Source organism: Anolis sagrei, chromosome 7 (assembly GCF_037176765.1).
Source record: "Anolis sagrei isolate rAnoSag1 chromosome 7, rAnoSag1.mat, whole genome shotgun sequence".
NCBI classification, from domain to species: domain Eukaryota; kingdom Metazoa; phylum Chordata; class Lepidosauria; order Squamata; family Dactyloidae; genus Anolis; species Anolis sagrei.
This window is the reverse complement of record NC_090027.1, coordinates 36216126-36241773: the sequence shown is the minus strand read 5'-3', so window position 1 is coordinate 36241773 and position 25648 is coordinate 36216126. Positions and strand designations below refer to the sequence as shown.

At 42.2% G+C, this 25648-nt stretch overlaps 1 protein-coding gene across 2 annotated transcripts in view; it reads left to right on the top strand.

Moving 5' to 3' along the window:
- The window catches only part of SORL1 (sortilin related receptor 1), a 151970-nt gene that overhangs the window by 91961 nt on the left and 34361 nt on the right, over positions 1–25648 (top strand). Inside the window, exons 20-32 of one of the 2 annotated variants that reach the window (XM_067470771.1) lie at positions 730–976; positions 4614–4752; positions 6203–6376; positions 8712–8825; positions 11105–11227; positions 11338–11457; positions 17062–17184; positions 17310–17417; positions 19856–19987; positions 20363–20494; positions 20750–20884; positions 22984–23139; positions 25418–25567. In XM_067470771.1, coding sequence (XP_067326872.1) covers positions 730–976; positions 4614–4752; positions 6203–6376; positions 8712–8825; positions 11105–11227; positions 11338–11457; positions 17062–17184; positions 17310–17417; positions 19856–19987; positions 20363–20494; positions 20750–20884; positions 22984–23139; positions 25418–25567 — 1853 coding nt within the window. Of the gene's footprint in view, positions 1–729; positions 977–4613; positions 4753–6202; positions 6377–8711; positions 8826–11104; positions 11228–11337; positions 11458–17058; positions 17185–17309; positions 17418–19855; positions 19988–20362; positions 20495–20749; positions 20885–22983; positions 23140–25417; positions 25568–25648 lie in introns of both variants that reach the window. The other variant, XM_067470770.1, reaches the window with a different exon arrangement.

Here is a 25648-nt window from a genome sequence, read left to right as displayed (position 1 = left end):
ATTTTGTCATTTGGGAGTTGTAGTTCATTTATTTATTTATTTATTTACTTTACTTTATTTGTATACCACTCTTCTCAGCCCTTAGGCGACTCAGAGCGGTTTACAACAATTTAGGTATACACAATACAAAATCACTAAGCATTTAGTTGATGAGATTTATAGTTAACTTACAATCAGAGAGCATTCTGAATTTCACCAATGATGGAATTGAACCAACTTGGCACACAGAACTCCCATGACCAACAGAAAATATTATGGAAGGTTTTGGTGGGCATTGACCTTGAGTTTTGGAGTTGTAGTTCTCCTACATACAGAGAGCACTGTAGACTCAAGCAATGATGGATCTGAGTCAAACTTGGCACGAATACACAATATATCCAAATGTGAACACTGGTGGAGTTTGGGGAAAGTAGACATTGACATTTGGCAGTTGTAGTTACTGGGATTTATAGTTCACCTACAATCAAAGAGTATTCTGAACCCCACCAATAATAGGAATGAGTCAAACTTCCCACACAGAATATCCATGACCAACAGAACATACTGTGTTTTCTGATGGTCTTTGGTGACCCCTCTGACACCCCCTTGCGACCCCCCCCCAGGGTCCCGACCCCCAGGTTGAGAAACGCTGGTGTAACACTATGGATTTGTGGCTTAGGTTTTGATTCACTGATTATAAAAATCAGTTCACAAATCAGTTACTTCTGTTCCTGGGTTTTGCTTTCTCAGGCTGATGTTTTGGACCGACTGGGGAGATTCCAAGCCTGGCATTTACCGCAGCGAAATGGATGGCTCTTCTCCGACTTGCATCGTCTCCGAGGGGGTGAGGTGGCCCAATGGCATTTCTGTGGACGACCGATGGATCTACTGGACGGAGGCGTACATGGACAGGATTGAGCGCGTTGACTTCAATGGCATGCAGAGATCGGTTATCTTGGATAGTCTGCCCCATCCTTATGCTATTGCTGTTTTTAAGGTACTTGGGTGACTGCTCTTCCCGTTGGGTGCCTTATTTATTTATTTACTATATTTATATACTGCCATTCTCAGCCTGAGGGCAAGTCAAGGCAGTTTACAAAATGGCACAATTCGATGCTCACAATAATATAAAAACAGTTAAAACAAGTTGTTTCTGATGTATGGTGACCCTAAGGTGAATCTGTTATGGGATTTTCTTGGAAGTATTAATTTTTTTTGGTGTCAGGAGCAATTTGAGAAACTGCAAGTTGCTTCTGGTGTGAGAGAATTGGCCATCTGCAAGGACGTTGCCCAGGGGACCCCCAGATGTTTCTGATGTTTTATCATCCTTGTGGGAGGCTTCTTTCATGTCCCCACATGAGGAGCTGGAGCTGATAGAGGGAGCTCATCTGCGCTCTCCCCGGATTCGAACCTGCGACCTGTCGGTCTTCAGTCCTGCCGGCACAGGGGTTTAACCCACTGCACCACAGTGGGCTCCTATTTATTGAGAGGGTTTTTTTCCATTCCTTTTCCTGAAACTGGCCCAAGTCTCCAGTGAGTTTCTATGGCTGAGCCTGGATCTGAATTCTCATCTCCAAGATTGCAATTGAACATTCAAACCATTGCATCTTACTGGCATTTGTAACTGCTCTACTTAAAAATTAACTTCTCCAGATTCCTTCTTGTAAACTACTCCACTTTGAAAGAAATATATATATAGTATACTAGCCATCCCCTGCCACGCGTTGCTGTGGCCCAGTCTATGTATATGTGTTTTGTTTGTGTATGCACATATATGTGTGTGTATATGTGTGCATATATATTTGTGTATATGTGGTTTTGTGCATGCATTGTAATGGATTTTTAATTTTTTTTGGCTTTTTAAGTCCCTTCTGCTGTGTTTTCCAGTGCTTTTGTGAGTGATGGTCACTCATTGGGTTGTTAGGTGTATTGTAGATATGTGTGCTTGTGTATATATGTGGTTTTGCGCACGTGTTGTAATGCATTTTCTGTGTTTTGGTTTTTTAATTCTCTTCTGTGTTTTTCAGTGCTTTTATGAGTGATGGTCACTCATTGGGTTGTTAGGTGTATTGTCTCCAAATTTGGTGTCAATTTGTCCAGTGGTTTTTGAGTTATGTTGATCCCATGAACGAACATTACATTTTTATTTATACAGATAATAATGTAATATATATATTACATTATATTATATACATTCTAATATTATAAATATTATATGTATATACAATATATAATATTATATAATATTATATAATGTAATATAATATATTGTATATACATATAATATTTATAATATTAGAATGTAATGCAATATAATATTAATAATAATAATAATAATAATAAGATGATGATATAATTATATATTTTTATTACATGTAATCTTACTAATACTATTACAATATAATGGTATAGTACAATATAGTAATATATAATACTGATGTTGTGCTATGCTAATAATATATTTTATGTATATATATCTTGTAAGCCACTCTGAGTCCCCTTTGGGTTGAGAAGGGCAGCATATAAATGTAGTAAATAAATAATAAATAAATTTTACATCCACCACACTCATTTCTGTCATGAATTGTGAGAGCCGTTCAGCAGTGGAACTCTCTGCTCCGGAGTGTGGTGGAGGCTCCTTCTTTGGAAGCTTTTAAACAGAGGCTGGATGGCCATCTGTCAGGAGTGATTTGAATGCAATATTCCTGCTTCTTGGCAGGGGGTTGGATTGGATGACCCATGAGGTCTCTTCCAACTCTTTGATTCTATGATTCTATGAATTCATGAATTACAATCCAGTAAAGGACTTGGTGGGCGTCAGTGAACGTCTCCGGATGTGATAGTAGTGAAACTACACCCACAGCTTGGAAATAAACGATTGCTAAAAATGATGGAAATATTTGGGCTTGTTGCAACAGAGGAAAGGTGATTTAGGGTTGGCTCCCATTCACCATGCATTTCCCCATCCATGCTCTAACATTGTTTCTAAGGATGGCAATTCGTTTGAGAATCCTAAAGCTGTTGCTGAAATCAGGGCAAACAAATTTATCTCATGTAGGAGGGCGGTCGTGTTTTGTGTGCCTTTCATAAAGGCTCTATTCCAGTCTCCAATTCCCCTTTGGCTGCTTACATCTAAATCCAGGTTACCAAGTTGCCCCTGGCAACCTGCGAAGGAAACTATGTCCTCCGGTACAGGATGTCCTTGCAAAGAGAATGAGGAATCAAACAACTGGCTTTTGGTTCTGGGGATTCTCAAGTTTATTTCTTTAATTGGATTTTTGTAATGTTTTATTGAGGTTTTTTTCAGCGGAGCTGGTTTAAATTAAAGCATCATATTCCGGATGTCCTTTCATTAGGAGAAACTGTCTTAAATGACCAGGGCAAGGCAAAATTCAGTTAATCTTTGGCCTGTATCAATAGAAGTATAGTGTCTAGATCCAGGAAAGTCATGCTACCCATGCTCAATTGTGCCTTGGTGAGACCACATCTGGAATACTGTGTCCAATTCTGGGCACCACAATTGAAGAGAGATATTGACAAGCTGGAATGTGTCCAGAGGAGGGCGACTAAAATGATCAAGGGTCTGGAGAACAAGCCCTATGAGGAGCGGCTTAAAGAGCTGGGCATGTTTAGCCTGCAGAGGAGAAGGCTGAGAGGAGGCATGATAGCCATGTATAAATATGTGAGAGGAAGCCACAGGGAGGAGGGAGCAAGCTTGTTTTCTGCTTCCCTGGAGACTAAGATGCGGAGCAATGGCTTCAAACTACAAGAAAGGAGATTCCATCTGAACATTAGGAAGATCTTCCTGACTGTGAGAGCTGTTCAGCAGTGGAACTCTCTGCCCCAGAGTGTGGTAGAGGCTCCTTCTTTGGAAGCTTTTAAACAGAGGCTGGATGGCCATCTGTCGGGGGTGCTTTGAATGCAATTTTCCTGCTTCTTGGCAGGCGGTTGGACTGGATGGCCCAGGAGGTCTCTTCCTACTTAAATATATACCATGTTTGGAACATGGTATACATTTAGAGGCATTTCCTATTGATTTCCCCCCACTTCTTGGTTTGATTCTATGATTCTAATACAGTGGTTCTCAACCTTTTTGTGACCAGGGACCACTTGACCATGGACCACTTTGACCAACATTAGTATCAAAAGGGTTACAAATCAGTTTTTGGTCAACTTTAGATTTGGTTTGGTTATTTGGGGTGCAGATTCAGAATTTGGGGTCCCTTTTGTGGGTCATCAGCCTCTCCCCTCCCAACGTCTTCGTTGCCTTGGCACTGTAAGAGGATTTTGCGAGACCAGTAGCTCTCATTACAACGGTGCAGTAACAGTGAGGCCATAGACCATATTTTAGTTCTTGGGAACCACTGGTGGTCCACGAACCACAGGTTGGCAACCACTGTCCTAATAATACAGGAGTTGTAGTCCAGTATCTTGGAGACCACATTAAATGTCATGGTGGGCTAGCTTTATCCTGTGGGCATTGAGTTTGACACATATGCCTTAGGGATTCTGTATGTTGGAAATGATGTGGAAGCACACACAGAGAAATTGGTAGTTTTTGCCTTTTTTCTCTCCAAATATTTAAAAACTAAAGTGTTTCCTTTTTTTTTTTTTTTTTTTTTTTTTTTTTGCAGAATGAAATCTATTGGAATGACTGGTCCCAGCTGAGCATTTTCAGAGCCTCAAAGCACAGTGGTTCTAGAATGGAGACATTGGTTGACCATCTCAATGGTGTGATGGATATGAAGATCTTCTATCGTGGAAAGACATCAGGTATTTCTGCATTTTCTTTGATTCTATTTCTGAATCTGTCATGAATGCTAAGGTCATTCTTGTGTGTCTTCAAGATAAAGCTCCCATCTGGTGTCCCAAAAGCCAAACCTATCACAGAGTTGCCCAAGTTGCCTTCCTTTGAGAGAGGATGAGTTGCCAAAGATTTCCAAGGCCAAGCAAAGATTTGAGCCCTGGTCTCCAGAGTTGGAGGGCAGCTCTCAAACATCTACGCCATTCTGACTTTTAATGTTAAGGTAGAGAAAGAGAAATATTCTGCAGACAAAGTAGAATTCATTCTACATTTCAAGTGTAAACATTGCTCCCACGTTGGAGTGGAAAGGGAAGGATGGAAAGATGTAAAATGCATTAATTGCCATAGTTTTGGATAGGTAAAGGTAAAGTTTGTCCCCTGACATTAAGTCCAGTCATGACCAACTATGGGGTGGGGTGCTCATCTCCATATCTAAGCCAAAGAGTCGGCATTGTCCGTAGACATCTCCAAGGTCATGTGGTCAGCATGACTGCTTGGAGCACCATTACCTTCCTGTCCGAGCGGTACCTATTGATCTACTCACATTTGCATGTTTTCAAACAGCTAGGTTGGCAGAAGCTGGGGCTGAGAGTAGAACTCATGCTGCTCCCCTGATTCGAACCTGCAACCTTTTGGTCAACAAGTTTAAAATTGTGGGCTCTAAGGTGGTAAAATTGTAGGTTCTAAGGTGGTAGTTTCCACTGTTACTTCCTGGCTAAACAGTGTAATTTCTCCAGTGGTGTAGGGCGCTGACACTCTGTGATAATGCGGCATGTCTCATTAAGAGCCACATCCACTGTTTTAGCGTGGTGAGATGTGTTCCACACTGGGCATGCATACTCAGCACCAGAGTAGCACAGCGCAAGGGCAGATGTCTTCACTGCATCTGGTTGTGATCCCCAGGTTGTGCCAGTCAGCTTTCGTATGATATTGTTTCTAGCGCCCACTTTTTGCTTGATGTTCAGGCAGTGCTTCTTGTAGGTAACAGCACAGTCCAAAGTGACTCCTAGGTATTTGGGTGTGCTGCTATGCTCCAGTGGGGTTCCTTCCCAGGTGATCTTCAGAGCTCGGGATGCTTCTCTGTTCTTGAGATGAAAGGCACATGTCTGCATTTTAGATGGGTTGGGGATTAGCTGGTTTTCCCTGTAATAGGCAGTAAGGGCACCTAGAGCTTCGGAGAGCTTCTGTTCAACCATCTCAAAGCTCGACTTCACTGATGTGTGTTTCCAAATTGAGATGACTCCCATGTTAATTATCAAGGAATCCACTCCTAGTTTTAGACTGGAAAGGGTGCAGAATCATAACTGCCCCTCAAAAGTTCCAACTCCTTTCAAAGTTCCAGAAGGAAGGTTTCTTGAGCCATAACATTTACAACGTGCTCTTCCATCTTCTTTTTTTCTCTCTGGGTCATCCGGACAGGGCAGAACGCATGTGTGGCCAAGCCCTGCAGCCTCCTCTGCCTTCCAAAACTGAACAACAGCCGAAGCTGTAAGTGTCCCGAAGGCGTCTCCAGCCACGTTCTCTCATCAGGAGAGGTGAAGTGCGATTGCCCACCAGGATATCTCTTGAAGAACAGTACCTGCGTAAAAGAAGGTAGGATGCACAACCTACCATTCTGTGTTGCTGAAGTATATTGTAACATTCAGAACTTAGGAAAAATGTATTTAACTGAATTTTTGGAATCCTTCAGCCATCAAAGTTTGAAGAATTGTTCAGAAATCCCCAAATTCTGGGTCTCCCAGAACCTCCCAGATAATATGATAGTGGCTTTGCTAGCTGAACAATTCTTGGGGCTCCACTTTTGTAAGGATAAAGGTGCCAAACCCCTATGGAAGTGGGGGAAAAATCACAAATTAACTGCTATTTAAAAAATCTTTCTAGGAGTCTAGAGGGCTGACTAACAATATTTCTGGAGGACCAACAAATGCAATCTCCAGGAATCTCTCGATCCTTCAGTGACTTGATGACTTATGTAGAAGTTGGTCATGGTGGAAACACATCAGTAGATCTAGAGATGGTGATAATAATAATAATAATAATAATAATAATGGGATCTGCGCGCATTATTTGCCGATACATCACACAGTCCTAGACACTTGTGAAGTGTCTGACATGTGATCCAGTTCAACAGCCAGCAGAGTGTCTGCTGTGGACTCATCTTGTTGGGTTTCAAATAATAATAACTAATAATAACTACTTTATTTATATCCCACCACCATCTCCCACAGAGTGGCTTACAAAACAGCACATATTAGTCTTATAAAACACATAAAATACAAGTAAAATATATCAACATTAGTAACAACACAATATCAAAACATAAACGTCATTTACAAAAAGTAAAACCTAACTCAATTTTGATAAAATATTCAACAACAGTGCAGCAATAACAATTAAATTGGACAATACTAAAATCCAAGTCACATAAAGTGCCAGAGTCGGTTTGTTTGGTCAGCTGATATCTTAGGCATTGTCAAAGGCCTGCTTGAAAAGCCATGTTTTCAGCTCTTTCCAAAAACATTATAGAGTAGGGGCTTGCCTACTCCTAGACAAGAGATTCCTAGAGAGAACATATTAATCTAACTGACAAGTAATCAGATGTGCAAAACTCTAATTCACAAATTGTAGAGGGAGGCCCCAGTGGCGCAGTGGGTTAAAGCACTGAGCTGTTGAACTTGCGGACCAAAAGGTCGCAGGTTCAAATCCGTAGAGCGGCGTGAGCTCCCGCTGTTAGCCCCAGCTTCTGCCAGACTAGCAGTTCGAAAACACACAAATGTGAGTAGATCAATAGGTACTGCTCCAGCGGGAAGGTAACAGCGCTCCATGCAGTCATGCTGGCCACATGACCTTGGAGGTGTCTATGGACAACGCCGGCTCTTTGGCTTAGAAATGGAGATGAACACCAACCCCCAGAGTTGGACATGACTGGACTTAATGTTTGGCAAAACCTTTACCTAACTGTCATCCAAAAAATATTTTTTCTAAGCTATATACGAGATCATGATCTATAGCAGTGGTTCTCAACCTTCCTAATGCCGCGACCCCTTAATACAGTTCCTCATGTTGTGGTGACCCCCAACCATAACCCTAACATTATGAATCGCCATGTAAATACTGATCTGCAGGATGTATTTTCATTCACTGGAGCAAATTTGGCACAAATACCCAGTATGCCCAAATTTGAATACTGGTAGGGTTGGCGGGGGGATTGATTTTGTCATTTGGGAGTTGTAGTTGCTGGGATTTATAGTTAACATGTAAACAAAGAGCATTCTGAGCCCCACCAACAATGGAATTGAACCAAAGTTGGCACAGAGAACTCCCATGATCAACAGAAAATACTGGAAGGGTTTGGTGGGCATTGACCTTGAGTTTGGGAGTTGTAGTTCGCCTACATCCAGAGAGCACTGTGGGCTCAAACAAAGATGGATCTGGACCAAACTTGGAACGGATACTCAATATGCCCAAATGTGAACACTGGTGGAGTTTGGGGAAAATGGGAGTTGTAGATACTGGGATTTATAGTTCACCTACAATCAAAGAGCATTCTGAACCCCACCAATGATAGAATTGGGCCAAACTTCGCACACAGAACCCCCATGACCAACAGAAAATACTGTGTTTTCTGATGGTCTTTGGCGACCTCTCTGACACCCCTTCACAACCTCCTCAGGGGTCCCGACCCCCAGGTTGAGAAACATTGATCTACAGTATCTATTTATAGGTATGTGGCTATAGGGGGAAGAGGGCTAAGTCCTTCACATAATCATTCTGCCTCATCAGAGCCCCCAATGAAGATTCAGTGATGCTCTTTAAGTGTTTGTAAATGCCATTTATGTCTTTAGGCAGGTCCTACATTGTTTGTTTTGTTTCCCCCTTTTAAAAAAGCCTGTCCTGCTTCTCTTACCTCTCCCTGTCTTTGCATTAGACAACACCTGCCTCCCCAGCCAGTACAGGTGCTCCAATGGGAATTGCATCAACAGCATTTGGCAGTGTGACAACGACAATGACTGTGGGGACATGAGCGACGAGAAGAACTGCCGTAAGTTAACATTGAAATCTGTTCTTTACATCTCTTTTTTGCCCTGAAATATTGATGATAGCAATAACACCACTCCGCTGAATATTTAAGACTAATGTTGTCACTATTTCAGTTAATTACTTTGTCCCAAAGTGGCTTTAATTTTGTACATTTCATCCACAAAGGTGACTCGCCTTTTAAAATTTGAGATTGTGCATTGAGACTATATTTATAGGACACCAGTGCCATCTATGCACTGTTTTATATTTTTGTATGGCATTATTTTCTATTTTTTGTTTCATTCCCATAAACTCATTTCTCTCCATGAACTTTCAATATTTGGATATCATTTCGCTCTTGATATATTTTTGACACTTTCAATTCATTGTTTTTATTATTCCATATCTTTACCAGTTTGTTGTTTACCACAGTGGTTCAATATCCACATAATAATAATAATAATAATAATAATAATAATAATAATAGGAAAATGTTACAGAGAATGAACACGTCAAGCTACTCTGGGACTTCCGGATTCAGACAGACAGGGTTTTGGAGCACAATACTCCTGACCTCATGATCGTGTTAAAAAACAAAGTATGGATTGTCGATGTTGCAATCCTAGGTGACAGCAAGATTGAAGAGAAACAACTGGAAAAGCTGACACGATATGAGGATTTAAAGATCGAACTGCAAAAACTCTGGCACAAGCCAGTCAAGGTGGTCCCAGTGGTGATCAGCACACTGGGTGCAGTGCCTAAAGACCCTGGCTTGCACTTAAACATAATCAGGGCTGACAAAATCACCATCTGCCATCTGCAGAAGGTCACCCTACTGGGATCTTCATGCATTATTTGCCGAACATCGCACAGTCCTAGACACTTGGGAAGTGTCCGATGTTTGATCCAATGCAACAGACAGCAGAGTGATCTTGTTTGCTGTGGACACATCTTGTTGTGTTTCTAATAATAATAATAATAATAATAATAATGAACAAACTATGGATCGTCAATGTTGCAATCCCAGGTGACAGCAGGATTGAAGAGAAACTACTAGAAAAGCTGACATGATATGAGGATTTAGAAATCAAACTGCAAAGACTGTGGCACAAGCCAGTCAAGGTGGTCCCAGTGGTGATTGGCACACTGCGTGCAGTGCCTAAAGACCTTGGCCTGCACTTAAACACAATCGACTCTGACAAAATTACCATCTGCCAGCTGCAAAAGGCCACCTTACTGGGATCTGCACACATTATTCACCAATACATCACATAGTCCTAGACACTTGAGAAGTGTCTGACGTGTGATCCAATACAACAGCCAGCAGAGTGATCTTGTTTGTTGTAGACTCATCTTGTGTTTCAAATAATAATAATAATAATAATAATGATGATGATGATGATGGTAAAAAACAAAGTATGGATCGTCGATGTTGCAATCCCAGGTGACGGCAGGATTGAAGAGAAACTACTAGAAAAGCTGACATGATATGAGGATTTTAAAATCTATACATCACACAGTCCTAGACACTTGGGAAGTGTCCAACGTGTGATCCAATACAACAGCCAACATAGTGACCTTGTTTGTTGTGTACTAATCTTGTTATGTTTCAAATAATAATAATTATTTTTTAAAATTTATTTGACCGGCCATATGACCATTTCAAAATACAACATGAATAAAAGACAAAGCAAAAAGGAGAGGACAGCAGTATCCACATAATAATCCACTTATGCGTCAAATACCCACCTAACCCACTAGTTGGTAAGGTTACCTTTTTGGAGTGTAATTCCCCACAATCCTTCAACTGCTCTGTCACACTGGCTCAGCGTTTCTGGGAGCTTTGGCCCTGAAAAGGGGGCTTCTATACACTTTGATGCAAACCACAACCAAGATGGGTCAAACTGATATCACACACTGATATATTATTGCATGACTTTTCCATCCTGGTGTCCTCCTGGTCTTTTAGACTGTGGCTCCCATCAACCACAGATGACATTGTCAATGGACAAGTGTAGTAGAAAATGTAGTCTAAAAACATCTGGATGGTGTCAAGTTTGCAAGGAGTAGTAAAAGAGAGGCCTTTCCTTTCCTTATCTGTCTGAATGTTGTCTCTTTCCTTCTGAATTCTCAAAGTCTTATTCTGACATTTTTGAGGATTCCCCATGAAAATCTTCTCATTGCCCTCTTGGACAAGGGAGTCTATGGGTTAATTTAAATGAAGGTGTTGTATATATAAATGAAGGTGTCACGTGAGTTCTTTGTGGCTTTAGAATCCTTCCTTTCCTTCTCTTCCAACAGCAACCACGATGTGTGATGCTGACACTCAGTTCCGTTGCCACGAGTCGGGGACTTGTGTCCCTTTGTCTTACAAGTGTGACCTGGAGGATGACTGCGGGGACAACAGTGATGAGAGCCACTGTGGTGAGTGTGGTGGCACCAAGGACATTGATGTCCGATCACACGTATTGCTTGTGCTTGAATTCCCGCACACTTTCCCCTGGACGTCTTGCTATTTGGCCTTTTGTTTTCAGAGGCGCACCAGTGCCGGAGCGATGAGTTCAGCTGCAACTCAGGGATGTGTGTTCGCCTTTCCTGGAAGTGCGATGGCGATAATGATTGCAGGGACTGGTCAGATGAAGCCAACTGCACAGGTGAGCATGTTGTTTATGAGTAAGAGGAGCTCAGTGAACTCTTGCCACTGTGATGTAGTGGTTTGAATCCTGGCCCAGACATGGAAACTCTCTAGGCAAGTCAGTCTTGGAAGAAGGAAATAGAGGAACCACCTCTTGGCAGCAAATCCCAGGATAAGGTTGATAAAAGTTGGAGTTGACTTGAAGGCAGAAAAACACTTTTTTATCATGTTTAGCAAGTCACTTCTAGTATGAGAGAATTGGCATTGCCTAGGGGATGCCCGGATGTGTTGCCATCCTGCTGGGAGTCTTCTCCCATGTCCTCACAAGCTAGAGCTGACAGACGGGAGCTCACCCTGTCTTGCGGATTCGAACCGGTAACCTTCAGGTCAGCAACCCAACTTTTAGGTCAGCAGTTCAGCCAGCACAAAATTGGAACTCTCTGCCCCGGAGTGTGGTGGAGGCTCCTTCTTTGGAAGCTTTTAAACAGAGGCTGGATGGCCATCTGTCAGGAGTGCTTTGAATGCAATTTTCCTGCTTCTTGGCAGGGGGTTGGACTGGATGGCCCATGAGGTCTCTTCCAACTCTTTGATTCTATGATTCTATGATTCACCCATTCCGCCACCGTGGCTCCTTTAGAAAGAGGCTGAAGACCTTGTAAAACTACAACTCCCAGGATCTTATAGCATTGAGCCCTGGCAGTTAAAGCTGTGCCAAACTGCATCCATTCAACAGTGTATATTATCCAGTCCAAAACAACCTGGAAGACCATATATTTGGAAACACCATATCAGTGTTTTCCTACTTTGGACTCCAGAACCCTCAGTTGACTTGGCCAAGGATCAGGGACTCTGGGAGATGAAGTCCAACATGCCTAGAAGATTAGTTTGGGAAACTTGGGGTGCTAGATGATTCCAGAAAAACACTAGGATAAAGCTATAAATGTTGGAGTTGACTTGAAGGCAGAAAAACACTTCTTCTTTTTTTATTATGTCAGAAGTGACTTGAGGCAAGTCGCTTCTAGTATGAGAGAATTGGCCATCTACAGAGATGTTGCTCAGGGGACGCCCGGATGTGTTACCATCCTGCTGGGAGGCTTCTCTCATGTCCCTGCAAGCTAGAGCTGACATACGGGAGCTCACCCTGTCTTGCAGATTCAAACCAGTAACCTTCAGGTCAGCAACCCAACTTTCAGGTCAGCAGTTCAGCCAGCACAAAGGTTTCACCCATTGCGCCACCGTGGCTCCTGGAGAAAAAGGCTGAAGACCTTGTAAAACTACAACTCCCAAGATCCCATAGCATTAAGCCTTGGCAGTTAAAGCTGTGCCAAACTGCATTCATTCTATATTGTATATTATCCAGCCCTAAGCAATCTGGAAGACCATATATTTGGAAACACTATATCAGTGTTTTCATATTTTAGACTCCAGAAGCCTCATCTGCCTTGACCAAGGATCAGGGATTCTGGGAGATGAAGTCCAACATACCTAGAAGACTAGTTTGGGAAACTTGGGCTGCTTGATGATTCCAGAAAAACACTAGGATATGGTTATACAAGTTGAAGTTGAATTGAAGGCACACAACAGTAGAATTTGGGTAGACTGATTTGCTTTATTTCTAATGTAAGTTTTTGAGAGCTGATGATTATATGATAGGAGTCTCCTCTGGAAAGCCTCTGAAAAGGTTTCCTTTTGTTCTGAAATAGAATTCAATCAAGTGATCTGAGGATACCAATTATTTCAGAAACTGTTCACCTGGCAGCTCTGCAGACGGAATGTGTGCCTCTTATCGAAAATAATTACATTTCACAGTGAATACTTAATAGAATATTATGGCTGGAAAAATATAGCGGCTTAGAATACCAAGCATGTCATGTTGGCAATAAGCAGCATGCAGTTTGGGTGAATTGAACGTGTATTGCTTGATATTATTATGGTAGTAATAATAAAATAAAGATTCCTCGAAATGAGAGATACATAACCTGATCTGACATTCAAGGCAAGTGATTTTTTGCACCTGAGACAGGTAGACTTCAGCCTTATAGAATCATAGAATCCTAGAGTTGGAGGAGACCTCATGGACCATCCAGTCCAACCCCATTCTGCCAAGAAGCTGGAAAATTGCATTCAAAGCACGCCCGACAGATGGCCATCTAGCCTCTGTTTAAAAACCTCCAAAGAAGGAGCCTCCACCACACTCTGGGGCAGAGAGTTCCACTGCTGAACATCTCTTATGGTCAGGAAGTTCTTCCAAATATTCAGGTGGTTCATCCAGTCCAACTTCATTCTGCCAAGAAGCAGGAAAATCACATTCAAAGCACTTCTAACAGATGGCCATCCAGCATCTGTTTAAAAGCCTCCAAAGAAGGAGCCACCACAATACTGCAAGGCTGAACAGCTCTCACAGTTAGGAAGTTTTTCCTGATGTTCAGGTGGAATCTCCTTCCTTGTAGTTTGAAGTCATTGTCCTAGTTTCCAGGGCAGCAGAAAACAAGCTTGCTCTCTCCTCCCTGTGGCTTCCCCTTACATATTTATACATGGCTATCATGTCTCCTCTCAGCCTTCTCTTCTTCAGGTTAAACATGCCCAGCTCTTTAAGCCGCTCTCCATAGGGCTTGTTCTCCAGACCCTTGATCATTTTAGTTGCCCTCTTCTGGACACATTCCAGCTTAGATTAACATCTCCCTTCAACGGCGGTGCCCAAAACTGGACACAGTATTCCAGCTGTGGTTTGACCAAAGTGGAATAGAAGTGTAGCATGGTTTTCCTGGATCTAGACACTATGTTCCTATTGATGCAGGCCAAAATTCCATTGGCTTTTTTTTGCCACCGCATCACGTTGTTGACTCATGTTTAACTTGTTGTCCACAAGGACTCCAAGATCTTTTCCACACGTCCTACTGTCGAGCCAGGCATCGTCCCCCATTCTGTATCTTTGCATTTCATTTTTTCTGCCTAAGTGGAGTCTCTTGCATTTGTCCCTGTTGAACTTCATTTTTGTTAGTTTTGGCCCATCATGTTTCCAATCTGTTCAAATCGTTCCATTGCGTCCTAGTCTCCAGGGCAGCAGAAAACAAGCTTGCTCCCTCCTCCCTGTGGCTTCCTCTCACATATTTATACATGGCTATCATGTCTCCTCTCAGCCTTCTCTTCTTCAGGCTAAACATGCCCAGCTCTTTAAGCCGCTCCCCATAGGGCTTGTTCTCCAGACCTTTGATCATTTTCGTCACCCTCCTCTGGACACATTCCCGCCTTTCTCTTCTGAATTCTCCAATGGCAATATGGAATCCTTAAAATACTGTAACCCATTTTCTTCACCTCTACAAAGAAGGGAAAAGTGTTTCTGAGAACATGGGTTCAGATTCACTTCCTAGTAGTTGTTCCTTCTGATTTATGGTAGCCCTAGGTCATTGGTTCCCAGCAAGTGGTCCATGGATCACCAGCAGTCCCCAAGATGAAAACAATGATCCCTGAAACATTTTTTAAACCTGTAGTGAGTGGCTCCCAACCTGTGGTCCATGGACCACCAATGGTCCACAAGAACTGAAATATGGTCCGTTGCCTCACAGTTACTACACCATTGCAATAAGAGCTATTGGTTTCACAAAACCCTCTTATAGTGCCAAGGCAACAGGGATATGTCATAAGGGGAGAAGCTGACTACCTACAAAAGGCACAACAGCAAGCCTCCTGACTGCTGCTTCTCCTCCTTCTTCCCCCTGTCTGGAGCCATTCCATGAAGCACCTGGAAGTGGGGCTGCCTTGGTGACTTCGTTATTTGGGGTGCTGTTTCAGAAAATTGCATTGGAGAGACCACATCAACTTTAGACTATTAAATATGGTTTTCTGTAGGCGAGCAGATGGCGACTACTGGATGGCATATGTTCTGTATCAGAAACTAGAGCTGATGTGGTCAATCCAATGCATTTTTCTGAATCAGCACCCCAAATAACCAAACTTAATCTAAACTGATTCATAACCCTTTTGGTACTGATGTTGGAGAGTGATCCCTGGTCAAGTGGTCACTGATCAAAAAAAAGGTTGGGAACCACTACTATAGGTGAAGCTATCACTGGGTTTTCTTGGCAGGATTTGCTGAGAAGAGCTTTGGCTTTGCCTTTCTCCGAGGCTGAGAGAATGTGATTTGCCCAAGGTCACCGACTGAGTTTCTGTGAATAATAATAATAATAATAATAATAATAATAATAATAGGATTTAAAGATTGAATCAGAAAGACTCTGGCACAAGCCAGTCAATGTGGTCCCAGTGGTGATCAGCACACTGGGTGCAGTGTCTAAAGACCTTGGCCTGCACTTAAACATAATTGGCACTGAGAAAATTACCATCTGCCAGCTGCAGAAGGCCACCTTACTGGGATCTGCACACATTATTTGGCGATACATTACACAGTACTAGACACTTGGGAAGCGTCTGACATGTGATTCAATACAACAACCAGCAGTGCGATCTTGTCTGCTGTGGATTCATCTTGTTGTGTTTATAATAATAATAATAATAATAATAATAATAATAATAATAATAATAATTTAAAACATTTATACCTTATCCTTTTCGACCTCCGAGGAGGGACTCAGAACAGCTTCCAAACAGGCAACAATTTAATGCCAAACATAATATGAAACACATAATAAATACATCCATACAAAATAATTATAAATATATGTTAAAACCAGCTTGCCAGAAAAAAATAGCCAGAATTAAAATCGTTGTCCAAATCACTCCAAGTACAGTCCAATAAAATCTGGTCTTTCCCAGTAAAACGAACTATTTTGTGAACGCTTGATCCCATAACCAGGATTTAAGTTTCTTCCAGCAGTGTCAGGAGGGAGGAGGCAGATCTAACCTCATTGGGGAGGGAGTTTCACAGCTGAGGGCACCACCACAGAGAAGGCCCCGTCTCTTATCCCCACCAAACGTGACTGTGATGGGAGTGGGACCGAGAGAAGGGCCTCCCTGGATGATGTTAAGGTCCTAGATGGTTCGTAGAGGGAGATACTTTCGGACAGGTAAATGTTGAATTAGTAGACTTGAACCCTGGATCCTCATAGTCCTAGCAGTCCAACATGAAATCACTACACCATCTTCACTCACAAGGCTATCTTGTAAATAGGGCTCCCTTAAAAGTGTGCTAGAAATATTGTTTGATACCACTCTGGCTCATTTCCTTATCCCCGCTTTAACCTTTGAGGTCTTCAGTCTCCCCAGTATGTTGAGCAAGGAATCCTTGCTTTCACTTCATTGGAAACAAGGATGTTTCCTTGCAGCTGATCTCTCGTTTCTTGACTCTTCATCCAACTGTCCTACTAGTGGGCTGATGTAGGCTTTTCGGGCTATATGGCTATGTTCTGGAAGCATTCTCTCCTGGCGTTTCGCCCGCATCTATGGCAAGCATCCTCAGAGTTGTGAGGTGATGCAGGTGAAATGTCAGGAGAGAATGCTTCTAGAACATAGCCATATAGCCTGAAAAACCTACAACAACCCAGTGATTCCAGACATGAAAGCCTTCAACAATACATTGTCCTACTACTTCCTGTCTGTGGATGCTCCTCCATCTGTCCTTTTGGTCCCCTCTTCAGTAATCCTTCTCTCTGCTTCCTTTTAGCAGTGTACCACACCTGTGAAACCTCCAGTTTCCAGTGTCACAATGGGCACTGCATCCCCCAGAGATGGGCATGTGATGGAGACGCTGACTGCCAGGATGGATCAGACGAGGATCCCACCAACTGTGGTATGGGAGCAAAGGGTCAAAGAATATTAATGTCTCTCTAATGGGAGTGTGTTGAGTGTGTTGACCTCCTCGTTCTGTGTTTTCATCATTATTTACATATCTGTTCTCATTGACTTGAATTCCAGAGACAAAGTGCAATGGCTTCCAGTGCCCAAATGGTACGTGCATCCCTTCCAGCAAGCGATGTAATGGTGCCCATGACTGTTCTGATGGCTCTGATGAACAGCATTGTGGTAAGTACACCTGTGGGATGTTGCATAGGAGTGACAAGAATGTGAAATGGAGAGATTGATGTCTTTTAGCAGAGTTCCTCAAACTGCTCTTTCAGATATTTTGGACTTCAGCTCCCACAATTCCTAACAGCTGCTAAACTGGCTGGGATTTCTGGGAGTTGAAGTCCAAAACACCTGGAGGAGCACAGTTTGAGAAACAATGCCTTACAGGGATGTTATTCCAGATTTCCACTGGCTTGTGTTAATGTATCCATCCACATCAGTGCTATTTTAAGTCCATAGACTCGTGGCAATGTAGGGCCATCGGCTACTAGTCCACAGGAAATATCCACAAAAAAGAAAAACACACTATAGCCAGTGGGTACAAATATGGTACCCATTTCTGGCACAATAGGGAAAAAACGTAGACAGCCCCTCACAGCAACAGACCTTTTACAGCACATAATTGTAGCATTATTATTACAAATTGCTTATTGTACCATCCTGTGGGATCCTAGGATTTAGATCTCTCAGCTGGATCGCTCTGGTGCAGTTTCTCAACCTGGGGGGTCAGGACTCCCGGGAGGGTCATGAGGGAGATTTCATAGGAGTCACTAAAGACCATCAGAAACATATTTCTGGTGGTCTTAGGAACCCCTTTGGCAGAGAAGGCTGAAGATCTCTCTGCCTGTCTTTCTCTTCCTTTTTGGAAACAGATGGAAAATCATCCCACCAAAAGTCCTCCTCCTGATCTCTGGATTAAGGCAGACTAACACTCCAAAACTCAAAGTCAATGCCCACCAAACCCATCCTGTATTTTCTGTTGGTCATGGGAGTTCTGTGTGCCAAAACTGGTCCATCATTGGTGCAGTTCAGAATGCTCTTTGGTTGTAGGTAGACTATAAATCCCATCAATTCCAACTCTCAAATGTCAAGGTCTATTTTTGCCAAACTCTACTAGTGTTCACATTTGATCATATTGAGTATTTGTGCCAAGTTTGGTCCAGACCCATCATTTTTTGAGTCTATTGTGCTCTCTGGATGTAGGTGTGTGCCAAATTTGGTCCAGTGAATGAAAATACATCCTGAATCCCAGATATTGACATTATGATTCCTAACAGTAGCAAAATTATAGTTATGAAGTAGCAACGAAAAGAATGTTATGTTTGGGGGTCACCACAACATGAAGAACTGCATTAAGGGGTCACGGCATTAGGAAAGTTGAGAAACACTGCTCTAGTACATTCCCAAACTGTAATGGGAAAGAGCCACAGGGAAGTGCCAACGTGTGGATTAAAAATATGTGCATTTCTTTCTGTCTCTTGTGTGTAATATGTAATATATATATATATATATATATATATATACACACACACACACACACACACACACACACACACACACGCGCATTTATACAATAACAAACAGAAGAAGAAGAATTTAAACCAGAAGAGACACTGTGGTGATGGATTCACCATGAATGGGGGTCTCCTCTTTTAATAGTAATAATAATAATAATAATAATAATTATTATTATTATTATAATAAGAATAAATTATTTATACCCTGCTCCATCTCTCCCAGGGGGACTCGGTGTGGCTTACATGAGGCCACGCCCATCAGTACAGTACACACAATATAACACAAATGCATAACACAACCAGAAAATAATAATAATAATAATAATAATAATAATAATAATAATAAATTATTTATACCCCGCTCCATCTCCCCCAGGGGGACTCAGGGCGGCTTACATGAGGCCATGCCTATCAGTACAGTACACACAATATAACACAAAAGCATAACACAACCAGAAAATAATAATAATAATAATAATAATAATAATAATAATAATAATAATAAATTATTTATACCCCGCTCCATCTCCCCAGGGGGACTCAGGGCAGCTTACATGAGGCCATGCCCATCAGTATAGTACACACAATATAACACAAAAGCATAACACAACCAGAAAATAATAATAATAATAATAATAATAATAATAATAATAATAAATTATTTATCCCCCGCTCCATCTTCCCCAGGGGGACTAGGTATGGCTTACATGAGACCACGCCCATCAGTACAGTACATACAATATAACACAAAAGCATAACAAAACCAGAAAATAAAATACATAAAATGCAAAACCAATATAATAAGCGACACAACAATATAAAATCAAACATTAAATCACAAAAGATTTCACTGGGCAGGGCCAAATTTAAAGATAAAATTTTCAAACACTGGGAGATAAGGCAATGTAAATTATCAGGGAGGGGGATCCGGGGATGAGGAAGGATTTAGTTGCACAAACCATAAAATAAAGTGCTTCTGAGGTCATTTTGTGCAAAGTTTGGTCAGGGAGTATCTTACATTCAATCATTGAAGGCACATTGGAACCTGCACTTTTTCAACCATCTTTATCCTCCCCTTTTCCATTCACTGTTCCACAGAGCCCCTCTGTACCCGCTACATGGATTTCGTGTGTAAGAACAGGCAACAGTGTTTGCTGCGGTCCATGGTGTGTGATGGCACTGTGCATTGTCGAGATGGCTCAGATGAAGACCCTTCCTACGCCGGGTGCTGTAAGCATAGCGGCCGAGAGCATCTTCTTGAAAATGTGATTCCCACAAGCAGGGCAGGGATGAGGTAGAGGGGAGGTTAGCAGTCGGCCACAACAGCACATCTTGCTGTCGATTGTCTGGCTCTTTTGCCCCTTTATGCTTCCTTAGGTACTAATCCCACCTAGATAAGTCTGAGTCAAGTATTCTGGGTAAGACTTAATCAGTGATGACTCCTATATAAGTGGGTGGGGAATCTTCAGTGATTTTCCGTCTGAATCTTGTAGGAGCTGTCCAAGGTGCTGAAATGGAGATCATCCTTTTGGATAGCTCCCAAGCTTTGATTATGTTCCAAACCCCCCAAATGATTCTAATCCATGCACTCTCTCTCAATTGCAGCCCAAGACCCTGAGTTCCACCACACCTGCGACCAGTTTAGCTTCCAGTGTCAAAATGGCGTGTGCATCAGTTTGGTGTGGAAATGTGATGGTATGGATGACTGCGGGGACTACTCGGATGAGGCAAACTGTGGTGAGTCAGAAGGAGAAAGGACTGTACTGGTTTGACTATGATGGGAATTGTCATCCAGCACATCTGGTGGGTCGTCACTTGGGGATGTACCATATGTTCCCATCACTGAAGCTTTTCCTCAAAGATGTGAGATGGAAAGTTTTCTGCAGATTAAAAAAGTTCCATGCTTGGTGTATCTTGGGGTCATAAACTGGAAAAGATTTGAAGGCACACAACGCTAAGTGACTCCTAATGATAATGTTTTCCTTTGGATAGAGAACCCAACCGAAGCTCCAAACTGCTCTCGATACTACCAGTTCCAGTGTGACAATGGACATTGCATCCCCAACCGGTGGAAATGCGATGAAGAGAATGACTGTGGCGACTGGTCAGACGAGAAGGTGTGTGGAGGTAAGAGCTGAGAATATGGGGATAGTTTTCCCGGATAGTGGGATAACTTGGGAAAATACAGCAGGAGAGAGTGTGTAGGAACCCTCCTTAGTGTCACCTGTCCACTGTGGATTTTCTGGACTTTGAAATGTGATGGATGTGTTCTTTCATAATCCCTCCACACACACAGACACACACACACACACACACACACACACTATTGATTGTTTTACCTCACAGAAGGTTTCTCGGGGGAATTTATTTATATATTTTATTTATTTATGGCATTTATATGCCATCCTTCTCACCCCAAAGGGAACTCAGAGCGGCTTACAAGATATATATACATACAATATATTATATTATTAGCATAGTACAATATAATAATAAAATAATAATAAACTTTATTTATAGCCCGCCACCATCTCCCTAATGGGGATTCGGAGTATTATATATTACTATATTGTACTATACCATTATATTGTAATTTTTCAGGTTTTTTTTAAACTACTCATAATAATAAAACTTTATATATATCCTGCCACCATCTCCCCAAAGGGACTCGGGACAGCTTACAAAGCACTCCGGGGTGCACATATAACATACAACTTATCCTGTATAATTTCTGCTATGTAAATCGCCTGGAGCATCTCGGATGGAGGGCGATTAATAAGTAATCAAAGATGATGATGAGATGAACTTTGTACTCATCTATTTAAATGTCACCTCTGTTTTTTGAAAACGACTGTCATGGACTGAAATGGCCCAGAAATGGGGCCCTTGTACTCCCTGGGGAGACTGTAATATTAAAAGTAGTAACAATAATAATAATATTGTTTGCTGTGTACTAATCTTGTTATGATAATAATAATAATAATAATAATAATAATAATAATAAGTAGGATCACAAGCCTGAAAAAGTTACAGAAAATGAACATGTCAAGCTACTATAGGACTTCCGAATTCAGACAGACAGAGTTTTGGAGCACAATACTCCTGACCTCACAATTGTGTCAAAAAACAAAGTATAGATCATTGATGTTGCAATCCCAGGTGACAGCAGGATTGAAGAGAAACAACTGGAAAAACTGACACAATATGAGGATTTAAAGATTGAACTGCAAAGACTGTGGGACAAGCCAGTAAAGGTAGTCCCAGTGGTGATCGGCACACTGGGTGCAGTGCCTAAAGACCTTGGCCTGCACTTAAACACAATCGGCGCTTACAAAATCTGCCAGTTGCAGAAGGCCACCTTACTGGGATCTGCATGCATTATTCACCGATACATCATCACACAGTCCTAGACACTTGGGAAGTGTCCGACGTGTGATCCAATACAACAGCCAGCAGAGTGTCTGCTGTGGACTCATCTTGTTGTGTTTCAAATAATAATAATAATAATAATAATAATAATAATAATAGTAATAGTAATTTGTCGCAAAACCTGCAAGTGGTACAAACACAACCCTGTAGACCACATGTAACCCATGGGGCCATACCCTTTCCTATCCCCTCTGTGAGAAATAGATCTGCTCCAAAACTATTCTGCTGGTCTGAAATCTAATGAAAGTCCTAAACCTGTACATTTGGCCACTAGCATCAATGCTTACAACAACTAGGCAAATTGAGCTCTTCCTGGCTCTGTGCAGGGACAATAAATGGAAACTCTGTATTGGGTTAGATCAGTGATTCCCAATTTTTTTTTTGACCAGGGACCACTTTGACCAGGGACCACATTCCAATATTAGTACCAAAAGGATTACAAACTTTAGATTCGGTTTGGTTATTTGGGGTGCTGATTCAGAAAATTGCATTGGATAGACTGCATCAGTTCTAGTTTATGATACAGAACCTATGCCATCCAGTAGCCGCCATCTGCTCACCCACAGAAAAACATCTTTAATAATCCTCAGCTCTATAAGAGGGTCTTGTGAGATGAGTTGCTTTCATTGCAATGGTGTAGTAATGGTGAGGCCGTGGACCGTACTTTAGTTCTTGCAGACCACTGCTGATCCACAGACCACAGCTTGGGAACCACTGGGTTAGATATGACATACAGTCATGTTGGAAGCTGTTCTGTAGTTCTTAATACATCTCTGTCTTGCTGGTCTAATGTTCAGGTTCAGCTCTTGTTCCAGTCACCACGCCAGCTCCGGCCACATGTTCCCCCAACCACTTCCGATGTAATAGCGGCATTTGCATCACAAACAGCTGGGTGTGTGATGGATACCAGGACTGTGCCGATGGCTCTGATGAGGATGCATGTCCTACCGCTCGTAAGTCTCGCCTGCAAATGCTTGCTTTTATTATATTGTCAGAGAACCTTGCATTCAGTCCCATCCAAAGGACTTATGTGCTGTATAAGGCAGTGGCAGCTGGTGACTTCCATGTCAGTGCGGCTGTGAGGTGCTCTAAATTTTAGACTAAACTAACATGGGGGTTCTGTGTGGGAGGTTTGGCCCAATTCTATCTTTGGTGGGGTTCAGAATGCTCTGTGATTGTAGGTGAACTATAAATCCCAGCAACTACAACTCCCAAATGTCAAGATTCTATTTTCCCCAAACTCCACCAGTGTTCACATTTAGGCATATTCAGTATTCTTGTAGAGTTTGGTCCAGATCCATCATTGTTTGAGTCAACAGTGATCTTTGGATGTAGGTGATCTACAACTTCAAAATCAAAGGACACTGCCTACCAAACCCTTCCAGTATTTTCTGTTGGTCATGGGAGAACTGTGTGCCAAGTTTGGTACAATTCCATCTTTGGTGGAGTTCAGAATGTTCTTTGATTGTAAGTGAACTATAAATCCCAGCAACTACAACTCCCAAATGACAAAACCATTTTTTGAGTGAAGGACATGCATTGGGTTGTTAGGTGTCTTGTGTCCAAACTTGGTGTCAATTCGTCCAGTGGTTTTTGAGTTCTGTTAATCCCACAAATGAACATTACATTTTTATTTATATAGATATGAAATGTGACATCCAAGGCACTGAACCTCCTTTGGGGATAGGGTTCAGAACCTTCTGGTTAGGCCTTTAAAGTTCAGACTAAAACTAAGGGTGTGAGAACTGGCAGAAATCTGTTCTGTTTTCATTTTGAATTCCAGGTGCACTTCTGTTTTTGTGAAGATTCAGTGAGATTAGGAGGGGGACCATTCAGATTCATAAACAGAAACCTGGAGTTCTGTTTCTGTTTTGGGAAGAATCTTCCCAAAAACTGAATCGGGAAAATGGGGGTACCCAAAATTCGAAACAAAAACAGAACGGATTTCTGCCATTTCATATACCCATAAACCCAGGATTCATATTGTAAATAGTTCTTGCCAAACTCAGATATTTTTAAGGTCGGGGTGAGACTTGTGTGCTCTTTCTGTTGACTGCAATTCTCAGCACTGCTGACCTGAGCTGCTAAGAGTTGTCTTTGGAGAGCTACACAGTTCTAACTGGATGTTCATTCAGGTGTGTTTGCTAACACCTTCAGCAGGTTTACACCTTTAACTGCTTCTTAGAGTCACATAAAGATTACTATTTGCCAAAGAGGAAATTTCTTGAAGGGAGAGAAGTTTGACAACCATTAAGTTACCTTGCTTGCAACAGAGGCAGAACTCCATTGGATTAGCCAGGCCAGAGTCTCTCTCTTGTGCCTTTTATTACTAAATCACATTCAGAGGAGAGAGAGAAAAAGGACTCCTTCTGGGTTGCTGTAGGTTTTTTCGGGCTATATGACCATGTTCTAGAGGCATTTTCTCCTGACGTTTCGCCTGCATCTATGGCAAGCATCCTCAGAGGTAGTGAGGCTCACTCACTACCTCTGAGGATGCTTGCCATAGATGCAGGCAAAACGTCAGGAGAGAATGCCTCTAGAACATGGCCATATAGCCCAAAAAAACCTACAACAACCCAGTGATTCTGGCCATGAAAGCCTTCGACAATACATAGGACTCCTTCTGTTTTTTAAATAATTCTGTGAATTTCATCAGCTAATCACCTCCCAACAAAGGATACCCCCAGGCAGTAAGAAGCCACACCTTGAAACTGCTAGGCCATTAAATGCTAATCAAGGTGGCCAATTGAAACACCTAGCTCCAAAAAGGAAAGAGTTCTTTCTCCAATCCTGGACTGATATATAAACCCCACTTGCCTAGTTTTCAACAGACCCCACAACCTCTGAGGATGCCTGCCATAGATGCAGGCAAAACGTCAGGAGAGAATGCTTCTGGAACATGGCCATACAGCCCGAAAAACTTACAACAACCCAATGATTCCGGACATGAAAGCCTTCGACAATACAATCTCATCATCCTTTAACCAGGCTGAGGCTGCCACCTGGTGGTCCTGGAGGCAAGCGAACATAGTTTCCAGATTAGAACCATTGAATAATAAAGTTGGAAGAGGCAACATGGGCCATCTACTCCAACCCCCTGCCATGCAGGAAAAGCACAATCAAAGCACTCCTGACAGATGACCATAAAAGCCAAAGTGTGAATGCAGAACCAATATCTATCTATGCAGTTCATAAGGATACTGAGAAATGCTCTTTGTTATTCCCCCCCAGCGGTCGGTGCAACATCCCCATCGGCTGGCTCCCCTGGACGCTGCAGTCGGTTTGAGTTTGAGTGCCCGTCGATGAAGAAATGCATCCCAAACTGGAAGCGCTGTGATGGCTTGAAGGACTGCCAGGACGGCACGGATGAGCTCAACTGCCGTGAGTGCTTGTTGGGATTGGGACACGAACTGGGACAGGGCATGTGACCCATACTTTCTGTGGCGTTGTGATGTTATATAA